This window comes from Rutidosis leptorrhynchoides, chromosome 11 (assembly GCF_046630445.1).
Source record: "Rutidosis leptorrhynchoides isolate AG116_Rl617_1_P2 chromosome 11, CSIRO_AGI_Rlap_v1, whole genome shotgun sequence".
NCBI lineage: Eukaryota > Viridiplantae > Streptophyta > Magnoliopsida > Asterales > Asteraceae > Rutidosis > Rutidosis leptorrhynchoides.
This window is the reverse complement of record NC_092343.1, coordinates 155,561,110-155,573,855: the sequence shown is the minus strand read 5'-3', so window position 1 is coordinate 155,573,855 and position 12,746 is coordinate 155,561,110. Positions and strand designations below refer to the sequence as shown.

The following is a 12,746-nucleotide window of genomic DNA, read 5'->3' as shown; positions in this document are numbered from 1 at the left end:
CTCTAGAAAGCTCAAGTTCCAGGACTTACAAGATTATCCACTTCTACCATCACCTAAAGATTCCTAATTGGTCACCCCGAAGAAAACCGCTCGCTTTGGTGTACTAATGTCAACCAAACCCAAAACGCTAGTCGAACTCGTCATATCTGAAAACTTCAAATCAATTTCTTCAGTGAGAGAAGCTCTAACCCTGCCCACATATTCCATATACTATAGAATATTCAACTAAATACATTAGTCGACCTGTTAAATAATCTGATGTTGGACTTTGATTTGCAATCCATTAAACCTCCCCTCAAACATAAGTTCAACTATGCCTTCCCTCTAATGATAGTCCAGATCTAAGCTGACTGGGACCACATCAAGACGACTTACGGTACAAGGCTCCAAGATTGACTCATCCATTGAGGGTGCGCAATTACATACGCCAAGTATGGGGTGCACCAACCGTCGACATGCTGCAAATGTCACGTTGCGCTATCCACACATCCAAACTACAACCTGCAAGTATCCAACCTTCTGGATAACTCCTACTTTCGATTTATCCCACTGTTTGCTACATTACCGCCAAAGCTAGAGAGAAACCACCTTTTAAGCACACACGTGTTTCTACCCCATGTATGACTTTGGTTTGCACCATAACAAACCTCCCCGCAAACTCAAGTCCATATGGGCCTCCCTTCCAACGATAGTTCGGACCCAACCTTTTACCGCCGCCAAACAGAACTCTCAAACTGTCTGTGTGCGGACCAGTGAGATTTCGATACAAGACTTCAGGATCAACTCAACGTTACCAAGGGAATGCACGCACGCTGAGAGATGCGCCCGCGGTGCCGTCCATCACATTCGGAATATATTTTGGCTCCAGTAACAAAGCTACATCTCTGAAAAATCACAGCCTTTATCGCCCGAGGATTCGCAATACAAATCGTCTTGCCACTCGCAACATCAAAACCGGAACTCTCTCCTGCCGCAACTTAAAAAATCGTATCTCAAGATCCAACGGTCCGATCATCACCAACATTTTACCACTCTTAGGTCAGTACTTCTAGAACCTACAGTACAAGTTTCACGTCGATCCAACGGTAGAAGAACCCTCTATAATTTTTCTCTCACTGCAGCTCCAAACCTGAACAACTGCAACTTCGAAAAACCATAACTCCAGATCTAACGGTCTGATTACTGTCAAATTTTGACCACGACTAGAACTATACGTTTTTTACTTAAATTAATATTTTCAAGGCGATCCGACGGTTAACGAACCTGTAATGATTTTTCTTCTCTAACAGCTCCAAATCCTAATAGTTTAAACCTGAATGGAAGCAGCTTCAAAAAACTATATCTCGAGATCTAACTGTTCGATCTTTCTCAAATTTTTACGGCCACTAGAACTACGTATCTAGAACCTTCGATAAAAACTTCAAACCAATCCAACAGTTAACGAACCTGTTACGATTTTTCTCCTCCATCTGTGCAGTAGAATCCGAATTTTGAAAGTTCATCATTCCCTTGAACGGGACCGCAAGGAATGAAAACTTAGATCTGATACCCGAATCTTCCTGAAAATCTCTCAGCAACAAGACCCATCGATCCGATCATCGACCCCATTGACTGATCTCATGATCATGATACATGTTGCATCACATCATATGCCCGTCGTTCGTTCACCATACTTTCAATTCGCCATTGTGTCTATACTCGAACCTTGAGCTCTGATACCACTTGATAGAAATTTGGTAGGCCCCAACAAGACAAGTGATTGATCATAATCACTAACCCACAAATGACAAACGAATAATTAAAGCATAACGATAAATAAAGTACAAACGACACGGGTATTTAACGTGGTTATATCCCAACTCTAAAACACGGAGAATGGTTTACTCCACGGGCGCAAATCAGAGATTTTCTTATATTATTGTGCACACAATTACAATGAGGCTAGGGGTTACAATTTATAGGAAGAGTTAAACTTGTCCACCAAGTTAAACTTATCCTTCAAGCAAAAGACATTCCATAAATATCTATTACTTGCTCCATACTCCATTCCTACTAGAAGATTTAATTAAGGCAAGAGAATCTCTACGACTTCTTTACCTAGTCAAGCTCCATACAACTTGTTCACCAAGTCAAGTTCTCTACGACTTGTTCATTAAGTCAAGCCTTGTTCCTTTGATCAAATTCTTCACATCTTCAACATTATGTACAACTGTCATAGAATTACCAGAGCTTAAGAAGTTGCACATGATTTTATGCATCAATGTTCAAAATTTCAACATTAAGGCTACAAAGATGCAAACTTTACTTCTTAATTGTTCCCCCGATGCCTTGTTTCTCGCATTATTGCATGATCGATGTCTTACTAGACTTGGTTTAGCTTTCAACCAATCCATTTTAGGTGATGAAAAAATGAATTATGCAACGAGTTTAATTAACTTGCCCAATCTTGTGTATTTCACCATGGATGTTTTTTTTCTTAAGGTATGATTTGAACTTTAAATTGTAATGTTTAATATCGTTCTCTATCACCACCGCACTTCTAGGCGTGTGGTATCCCCATTCCTTGTGTTTGAGCCTCGCTCAGCTCATCCTCTAAATTAATCTGCCAGAAATGAAATATGGAGCTCCAGATCAAACCTGAGGGGGGTTTTCTCCTAGATCCATTAAAGGTTCAAACGCGGTCGAAATGGTTTAAGGATCGAGTTCCTGCAATGTGATTCGGGTTTCCTCCCGAAAGTGCGTGCATGCGTCCAGTGGCGGAACTTGAATTCGGACACAGACGGGGCGGTGTAAAAATTTAATAAATTTTTCATTGTCAGCAGGGGCAAACACTAAAAAAAACCTTATTTTTTTTGTAAAAAAATAAAAAATTTTAGTGTAAAATTTTTTGTTCCGTAAAATCCAGGTGGGCCGGATACCCCCTTTGGGTTCCACTAAGTACCGCCCCTGCATGCGTCGCAAATGATCGCGAAGATGGTTAATTCCCCTCTGGGTGATGCCGACAAAAAAGAACAAAGAAAAATACCGTTCTCTATCATATCAAGTTTGCACAAAGAGAATACCTTTCTAGTCCAATTTATAGCAGTTTTTAGATTTTCTTTTGTAACTGGAAATCTCTCTTTCATCCGCACAACTTTTTGTTTCAGAAAATTTATCCAGGTGGCTTCCAAACAAGGCTAATAGTTTAAAGATTCTTAGGATTGTAAACATCAACTTTGGTGATCTGGATCAACTTCAAGGTGCTCTTTGTATGCTTCGAAACTCACCTGACATTGAACAACTTCATTTGATGAATTTGCTGACGGTAAATAATGTCAAACTTCTTTTATATGCTTATATAGCGAATACGTTTGATGCCAATGCACTTTCTAAATTTTAATGTTTTTCTAGACTAGACTCGGCACATGTATTTTGATGTGACACCTGCATCCAGTTATTTGGAAGCATCAAACTGTTTGGGCCAGACATTGAATCAGTTGAAAATTATAGAAATCACACGTGTAGATGGATCGAGACCCGTGTTGCTCTTTATAAAGCTTTTACTTGCTCATTCTCCCACTCTTGAAAAAATGTCGATCCAACCTAATGTAACTGATGTTCATGAAAGACTCAATAGTAAACATGTTATGCAGTTTTCACGAGCTTCCTCGAAAGCAGAGCTTCTCTATTTAAATCCGTAGCTAGTACTTTAACAACTTCCAATTACATTGAGATTTGATTATCTCATGTTGTTTTTTTTTTTTTTTTTTTTTTTTTTCCATGTTTTGTATGTTGGGTACTAATTAATACAAAAGTTGCAACTTGCAACACATGTTTCCTGGTAATTTATAAAAAAAATGGTCGATGGTTGTTATTAAGATAAATAATGTGTGCCATAGCAGGAAGCATTTCTTGGTTCGTCAGTTATTGTGTGGAACGATCGTAGGTATGGTAGCTTGTGCACAATATAATCAATACTTTCCTTGTTCTTTCTTAATTAGTCATGACAATGTCTGCTTTCCAACTTGTAAGGTACAAACCTTACTACCTTTCGGTATTTTTTGTGGTTTGCTTGCTTACTTGAGAAATCTACAAGAATTGTACACAGCAGCTCATGATACAGGGGCTACTTCTGAAATTATAACTATAAATTATAAATGTAGGGAAAACTCGATATTATTGTGTATTTTAAAGTTACTTTCCATCCACCTTAAATATGTAAAACTAAGGTCTCTTTATAACACTATAGTTTTGTGGTGTATATTTTACCTAAACAAATCATCCTACGAACTATTTATTTAAAACGTGCTTGTTGCTGAACTATCAAGCAATGAGCATTTGATCTCATTTTCTATTAAATTGAACCAACCAGCTAGCCGTTCTAACACTTCAGCAAACCAGTCAGATAACCAATTTGACAAGTATGACCTAACAAGTTAATGAGCCATATTGAACCTGTCAAAAGCAATAAAAAAACTTGAAGATATGACCTTGACCATTGTGAAGCTGCAGAATTCAGTTTATGAACATTGTAAACCAAATCTCATTTCTTGCCAATAGTCGACTTCATCAAATATTATATACACAGTACTAGAAAATCAAAAATAGAAGACGATCATCCAAATTTATATATAAATTGTTACAACCCACAGCATGTAAAACATGAGAAACGATAACTAATACGCATATGATTAAAAAAGGATAAATAAAGTTATTAATGAATAACGGTTACAGATCCAAGTAGAGAAGCTCTGCTTTCGAGGAAGCTCGTGGAAACCGCATAACATCCTTAGCAAAGTTGTGCTTTTCATGAGCATCAGCAGTTGCACGGGGTCGGATTGATACTTTTTCAAGAATGGGAGAATGATTAAGTAAAAGCTTTATAAAGAGCAACAAGGGTCTTGATCTTTGTACATGGAAGATATTTATAGTTTTTAACCGGTTCAATGTCTGGTCCAAACAGTCAGACGTTTCCAAATAAGTTAATGCTGGTTTCACATCTAAATCCAAATGCAAAAGCATTTAAAAGGGGAGCAAATGAAACTCACAAAACTGTATTTCATAGCAATAATGCATATGACGGCACTGAACAAGTGCAAGGTTGGCCTTGGATTCACGAACCTATATTAATTATATATATTTATATGTTGGTCAATAACTGTCTAACAATTTAGGTCAGGTATCGCAATCCCAATGCTCGAGACTAATATGCAAAAGTCAACAAAAGTCATTTTGACCAAAATGATTTTCAAAATCTATACATGATTATTATATACTTTAAATATAGTCGTTTTATATATTTAAAAATTTTTAGTAGATTTTATTAGAGTAAATAATAAAAGTCATTTATTAATAAAAATTTTATATTAAAGTTTATATATGATAAAATATTCTTTCATATATCTGAAGTAGTAAAATTTATAAAATTCACTTAATATCGTAAAACTATAGTGGTAGGTATTATTAATGTAATTATATTACGCGTGGTAAAAATATCTTTGTATCACATATTTATTTGATAAAATAATATTGACAATAATAATAAATAAAAATTGAATTATTTTGTAATAATAATAATTATTATTATTCTATTAATAATGATAATAATAATCTTGATAATAAATAATAATATTTTGTAGTAATACAAATGTTATAATAATAATATTTCTGATAAAAATATTATATTCATACGATATTTTCAGATAAACATGATAATTTTTAATAATAATAAATAATATTATTTTATATGTAAATAATAATTCTATTTGAAATGATAATTTTTAATAATAATACTAAAACGATAATAATAATTTCCCAATAATATATTTTATCTTAATAATAATTACTATATAATTATTATAATAAGAATCGTAATAATATTTTATAAAAATAATCATATCAAAAATGATAAATTTTTAATAATAATCTTAATATGATAAAGATAATAAAAATAATATTTTTATTAGAATTGATAATTTTAACAAACGTGATAATTTTAATATAAATGATACTTTTAATAGTAATAATAATAAAAATAATACTTTTTATAAAAATTTAATTTTTAATAATAAGTATAGTAATAACAATTTTAATGATAATACCTATATTGATAACAATAATGATAATAATAATAATAATAATAATAATAATAATAATAATAATAATAATAATAATAATAATAATAATAATAATAATAATAATAATAATAATAATAATCAAATAATTATAACGATGATAATAATGACGATGTAATAATAATCATTTTTAATAATAATAATAATACTAAAATTAATAATAATTCTGTTGACTATATCTTTTAAACCGTTCATCAAAACCACACGATTCCTAAATGAAAAGTTATTGATTTTTTGTCAGCTTTCCAACGACATACATATCATATACCTTATCTCAGTCGCATATGAAATAAATTCATAATTTATCATAAACTATCTAACGACAAAATTAAATATACAAGCATGCATAATCAAATATATACTCGAGCACTAGTCAGGGATCCACTATTAATATGTAAAAGTTAAGTTATGAGTGCTCACGTATCAATATTGAGATTCAATATTACAGTAAAGTACGTAGACGCAACGAAGACGATAAACACTAGGTTGACCTCACGAGCATAACCACGAACCTTACCCATAACCTCCATTGCTATAACCCATAATTTTCTTAGTCCTATCCCACTCGAAAAACTCGTTTAGAAATAACTCGCTCATAACCTCGTCGTAGTATTTTATGTATAATACTAATAAATAATAATACTAATACTACTAATAAAAATATTAGGATTAATAAAAATATTAATCTTAATAATAATATATATATATATATATATATATATATATATATATATATATATATATATATATATATATATATATATATATATATATAGAGTACTCGAGAGGTAGATAGATGAATTGTGTCACCAGAATGAAATTCATTCGACTTTTAAAGGCATGTAAACCTCACCTATCCCTCATGCCATCGCATGAGGTTGTGAGGGAACACTCATGCAATCGCATGAACTATGTACGCATTTCACATTCAATCATTCATTCATGCTGACACCTTTTATGTAACATAAATATATATATATATATATATATATATATATATATATATATATATATATATATATATATATATATATATATATATATATATATTAATATTTAATCTTTATAATTAATTAAATATAATATTATATTTACGTGCATAGTTAACTTGTACTTTTAGTTCCTATGACTTGTTCATTGACTCTCGAGTAATGTACCGGTTCCGGATTTTCGAACTCATTTTCGTACGCTTAGAAAACTAGCACTTTACGTTTAGTGACTCGTACCTTTATCAATAATTAGACTTACATCAATGAAAATAAACTCACTTAAAGTGTAACTTATTCATTTGAGTGTTGTGGTCATTTGCTTTTATAAATCAATGTTTCGTTGTTTACCCAAGTATATTATTTTAAGACAAAACGTTTTATTACTATATCTTATTACTTTGTAAAATATATATTCATTTCGAAATATAAATTCTGAATATTCGTTTAGTTTTTCAAAAGTAATTATATTTCAACTTTAATTTATAATCATAATAGAAAATTTTTATGTCGCATCACGTTTACGTTTTTGAAACAATATATATATATATATATATATATATATATATATATATATATATATATATATATATATATATATATATATATATATAAGATTTAATTAAATTCTTTTAATTCTATAAAACAATTTACCTTTATAAACAACAGGTTTTAATAACTCAGTTATTGAAATCGTTTTCATAAGTTTAAAACTAAATTAAATAAATATTATAAATTTTAGATTTTCAAAGCTAATTATATTAGAACTTATTTTAAAGGTTGTAATAAATGGACATCGTTAATTCATAAAACGTTATAGGAAAGTAAAATTACATATAAAGTCCAATGAATAAATAAACATAAGAAATCATCTTAATGTAACTTGTCAAATGGGTTTATCTTGTCGGTAACCATTAACTCAATAATTTACTCTATATGATTTAAATTTTATGAAAGTTAAATGAGCTATCTTATCCAGAGTCACAAGGAAATTATTGTAAAGTATGAATTAAGAATCCCCACTAACCTTGTCTAGTTCCCGTTAATTGACACATTTGTTCTTACTTGTAAATCACTTTACCAATTATTCTGAATACCGTTAAAAGTGAATGATTTCTCATATCAACGTGGACCTCACAACAAGGGCTCATAATCATACAATGTATCTGATAGATCAATCATTTGATATTATCTTCTAATTCCACCGATAAACATGTTGAAACAAATACGTTCATGTAAAGTATTATACGTTTAATACTTTGTTAATATTCTCAAGTCATAATATATACATATATATCTAATCATATTCCTTTATATAATGGTTCGTGAATCGTCGAAATTTGGTCGAGGTTAAATGAATGTATGAACACAGTTTAAAATTCTTGAGATTCAACTTAACAACTTTGCTTATCGTGTCGAAATAATGTAAAGATAAAGTTTAAATTTTGTCAAAAATTTTCGGGTTGTCACAGTACCTACCCGTTAAAGAAATTTCGTCCCCGAAATTTGATCGAGGTCGTCATGACTAACAGTAAGAATATTATTATGATGGATATAAGCTGATACATAGAATTTTATCATGATTAAGAAATACGGATAAAATAATTTGATTTCTCGAAGCGTATGAGTGAAGCTATCGTAAAAGAGTGAAATGAGAAAATAGAGTTTTGCCTTATCTTTTGACGTCATCACGGTTGATCTCTGGATTAAAGAAAATCTTTGTAATCTATATAGGATTTGATTCTTCGACGATTAAGGAAATTATGATCCTCTCTGATCTAATGCGATAATTCATCTCGATTTCTCTGTCGGATATTTCATTATAAATCCACCTCCTTCGTTTCCTTACAACTCACACCTTCTATTCTTTCTCCCTCAACTCATATTTTAAAGTATTCATCAATATGCTCCATCCAGTGCTGATTCTCGATATACTCCTCACTTTCATATCTGTCGTTCTTCTTTTTCATCTGCCGCCGGAAGAATCTATTTACTTCTACTATACTCTTGGTTTTATAGTGTTTTTAGTTCTACCATGTCTTTATATTGCTATATGCATCGATATATACGGTTTGTAATTTCTGGGTTGTTGTTAGGTTTTATATCCTGTTTTATATTTCGAAGTCTCTGCTTCTGTCTTCTATAATCATTGTCATCCACAGTTAATGCTCCCTTCTATTTGCTGCGATTTATACTCCCATTTCTATTTTGGAGCTTCATTCTTTCGTTTCCTCTTCTTATGATTAAGCACCATATGTAATGGTCCAGAATTCGTAGATATGAATTTCGAAACAAACATAGTTAATGTTCTAAGAAGGAAATCGTAATGACACGATATTGATTTGTCAAATTACCAGAATATCTGGAAAATACTGAATCATCAAGAAAATATTTTCTTGACATTTTTAGAGGTTAAATAGAATACAAGAGTTGTGTAAGATGGCACATGATGACATTATGATCTGTGAATCATCACGTTTCATTTAGAAACTTAGCATGACTTACTGTAATATAATCACGTTGATCAAGTGTCATTATATTATACTAACTCATGCTTCAGTTCCCAACACTACTTCAAAAATATTCCTATATTAAACTCGAAGGTTTCAGAATTTAGAAACTAAAATAGTTTCTTTTATGATGTAATACTGATAGCGCGAAGAGGTAAATGATTTCAGATAAGAATAATTATGGAAATATCTTCAGAAATATGGAGGGTATTTATAATGAAAGATACAATGATATCTTAGAATATCTAAGGTCGGAGGATGATGAAGAATATTTTCCTCAAGGGTTTTAGAGTAAGGAGCAAGGTATTCGTTAATGACTTCAGTAGCTACTGAATCATTTGGATTCTTTGAAGGCAGGTTTAGTCTTTATGATTTAGCCACAGCCTCCTTCATACTTTGCTCAATCCGTTTTCCAGTTTCCAGTTCCAACCCTTCTCTTTTTCTGAGATTTGCCAACACACTATTCTTTATCATCAAACTTTTTATTGATAAGATCGTTTACAGTTTTTACTGCTTCATCAGCATTTTTCAAAATTTCAAGAACTAGTTCGCAGTTCGGGGTGTTTTTCAGAAACTTCACATTCGAAGTATGTAAGTCCGTTATATGTACACATATAACTGTTGGCGTAGACATGCTACAAGATTTCAAAATACTGATTGCTAATTCCCGATGATTCGTATGGCAATTCTCGTTACCAGATGCAGATAAATAAATGATGGGGTTTTGATAAATATAATGATTTTTCGGAAAAATCAAAGATCAATGGAGTTGTTGGTAAGTTTGTTGCTAATGTGATGGAGCATAAACGGTTCCCCGGTAACGATGGTGAAAGGGCAACGTATATATCGAGGTTATAATAAGATGTTTCAACTGAAAAAGTCGAAGTTGACTTGCTGGAGCTGTGACAAAACTGGCTACTTTGAAAAGGAATCGCAAAGTTATTTTTGCTAATAAATGCCAAAGAATCTGTTGCGGATACGTGTTTAAACTTTTACTTTGGTTTCAAGAGTTTTTCAGGTACATAACTGTGGGTAACATGTGGTTAGATCATCATCTCGATTGTTCATTATTCGAAGTGTCTTCAGGAATTTCGAAGGGTTTGAACACAGATTGTAATCGTTAATATACATATAATGTTCTAGAATTTTGAGTGATACAAATATTTTCTGGGTTCTATGAATAAAAATGATGTTTTAGCACAGTTTTGAAGTCAAAGTATAGCTTTGAAAGATGTAAGAATCTAAGCGTGATGTCTTCTGTTAAATCTTGACTTGGATTTTGATTCGTCAAAATCAGAATATGTAATCAATTTTTGATGAGAATGGTTGTTTTGATTTTTATAAAAGAATGTATATTGTTGTGAAAGTAGTGAGTATAGTTGGTGATTGCTGAATCAGATTCAAAGAATGTAACATATGAATTTATATATATCTCTCGGGTATTACCTACCCGTAAAAAAAAAATTTTCACAGTTAATATTTTGTACAAAAATTTTATTACAGTCTTTATGAAAATATATAGGTGTATATTTTCTTCAGATGTAACATAGATTTAATGAGTTAATATTAAATTAAACTCATTTGATTTACGATTGAAATTAGAGTTGAATAATCCCTAAAACTTTAGAAATTTCATAACTTTTACGAAGTATTTCTTCAATGAAATTGAAATTATGAATCAATACTTCGTTATTTGTTGATGCATGATGTTGGTGTTTGTGGATTTCTTGTGAACTTCGCAAAGTACGAATGATGTTATCTGAAAAGTTTCAAGTACATCGATGATGAAAGTGTAAAATCAAACCTATATTTGAATAATACACTTGATTTATTATGAAATGGAATTCATTGAATTGAAATAGAGATCTTAGTTAATGATGGTTAAGTTGTTAAGGAAGGATGTACATCATAGCATATTAGTAATATGAATTTAACCGAGTAATATCTACCCTTATTTAATTCATACACAATAGTTTAGTACGAAAAGATTTATTTTGATCTCAAAATTCATATGTATATAAATAAAATATACATATAATTTCTTCAGAGGGAATGAGTTAATACTTCATAACTCATTGATACAATATACTTCGTTGTTGATTTGTAATGATGTCCACGGTAATTCTTGAACTGGCGAAGCTTATGATATTATAGGTGCTGTTGGTACTGACGGTGCTGGTGATGTTGACGATACTGTTGATGCTGTTGGTAAAACGAGTCTAGCTTGTAAATCGTGCACCATTCCGGTCAGGGTTTCTACTCTACTGTCTCGGTTCACTTATCTGATTTGTAATCAAAATCAGAATAATCTCTAAGATTTTAGAGATTACATAATCGCCGCAAAATCTTTCTTCAATGAAGTTATGAATCAATACCTCATCGTTTATTGTTGTTGGTATTCCTTAGTATCTACAAGGCGTATGTCGTCGATGTTCATGGGAAAGTTTATGATGTCGAAGCATGGAATGTGGATGTTGTTGATGGTGGTAATGGTTCTGTTGACGTTGATGATGGTGGTACTGTTGATGCCGGGGTTGCTGCTGGTGCTTGTAACCTTTGCACCATATTCTCCAAAGCCACTACTCGAGCGCGAAGCTCGTTGGTTTCTTCTACTATACCGGGATGATTGGCGGTTCGGACAAGTGGATGAATACGATCTAGAATCTGGGATAGTATATAATCATGATGGGATACTCTAGAAATGAGAGGGAAAATGGTGTCTCGAACAGGTTCGCCGGTAAGTGCTTCAGGTTCTTCGCCAAAAGGGCAATGTGGTGGATGGAAAGGATCGCCTTCTTGTAGTATCCAATGATTAAGGAGGCTACGAACCCATCCCCAATTCATCCAGAATAGATGATGGCTGATTGGTTGGTCCATTCCGGTCACACTGCTTTCGGAGCTTGAGTGAAACTCCATATCGGAATTCGAGGGACTTGAACTAGTGGAGAGTTCCATTTCGTACGATTGAATAAAAGATTTTTCAATATGAAATGATTCCTAGCTATCAGATGGTATTCTACTTACATGGAATATCTATATATATTGAATAAAAGATTTCATAGATTACGGAGGAATTTACGGAATATGTCAGGCAAATTTACAGTAACAGATACGCTAAGATATGAATTAGCAGATAC

The 12,746-nt window shown here is 31.9% G+C and overlaps 1 protein-coding gene across 1 annotated transcript; it reads left to right on the top strand.

The window, feature by feature from the left end:
• Window positions 1-2,973: 2,973 nt before the first annotated feature.
• LOC139875095 (F-box/FBD/LRR-repeat protein At1g13570-like) lies at window positions 2,974-3,680 on the top strand. Its single transcript, XM_071862461.1, has 3 exons — window positions 2,974-3,043; window positions 3,147-3,304; window positions 3,396-3,680. The coding sequence occupies exons 1-3, from the start codon at window positions 2,974-2,976 to the stop codon at window positions 3,678-3,680; spliced, it is 513 nt and encodes a 170-aa protein (XP_071718562.1).
• Window positions 3,681-12,746: the final 9,066 nt, after the last annotated feature.

Bases quoted from the DNA above. Each gene is read 5' to 3' on its own strand.
- LOC139875095 (XM_071862461.1), top strand. From the start codon at position 2,974: ATGGTTAATTCCCCTCTGGGTGATGCCGACAAAAAAGAACAAAGAAAA. The intron at 3,044-3,146 runs GTTTGCACAAAG...TTTTTGTTTCAG, and splicing joins ACCGTTCTCTATCATATCAA to AAAATTTATCCAGGTGGCTT. The intron at 3,305-3,395 runs GTAAATAATGTC...TTTCTAGACTAG, and splicing joins ATTTGATGAATTTGCTGACG to ACTCGGCACATGTATTTTGA.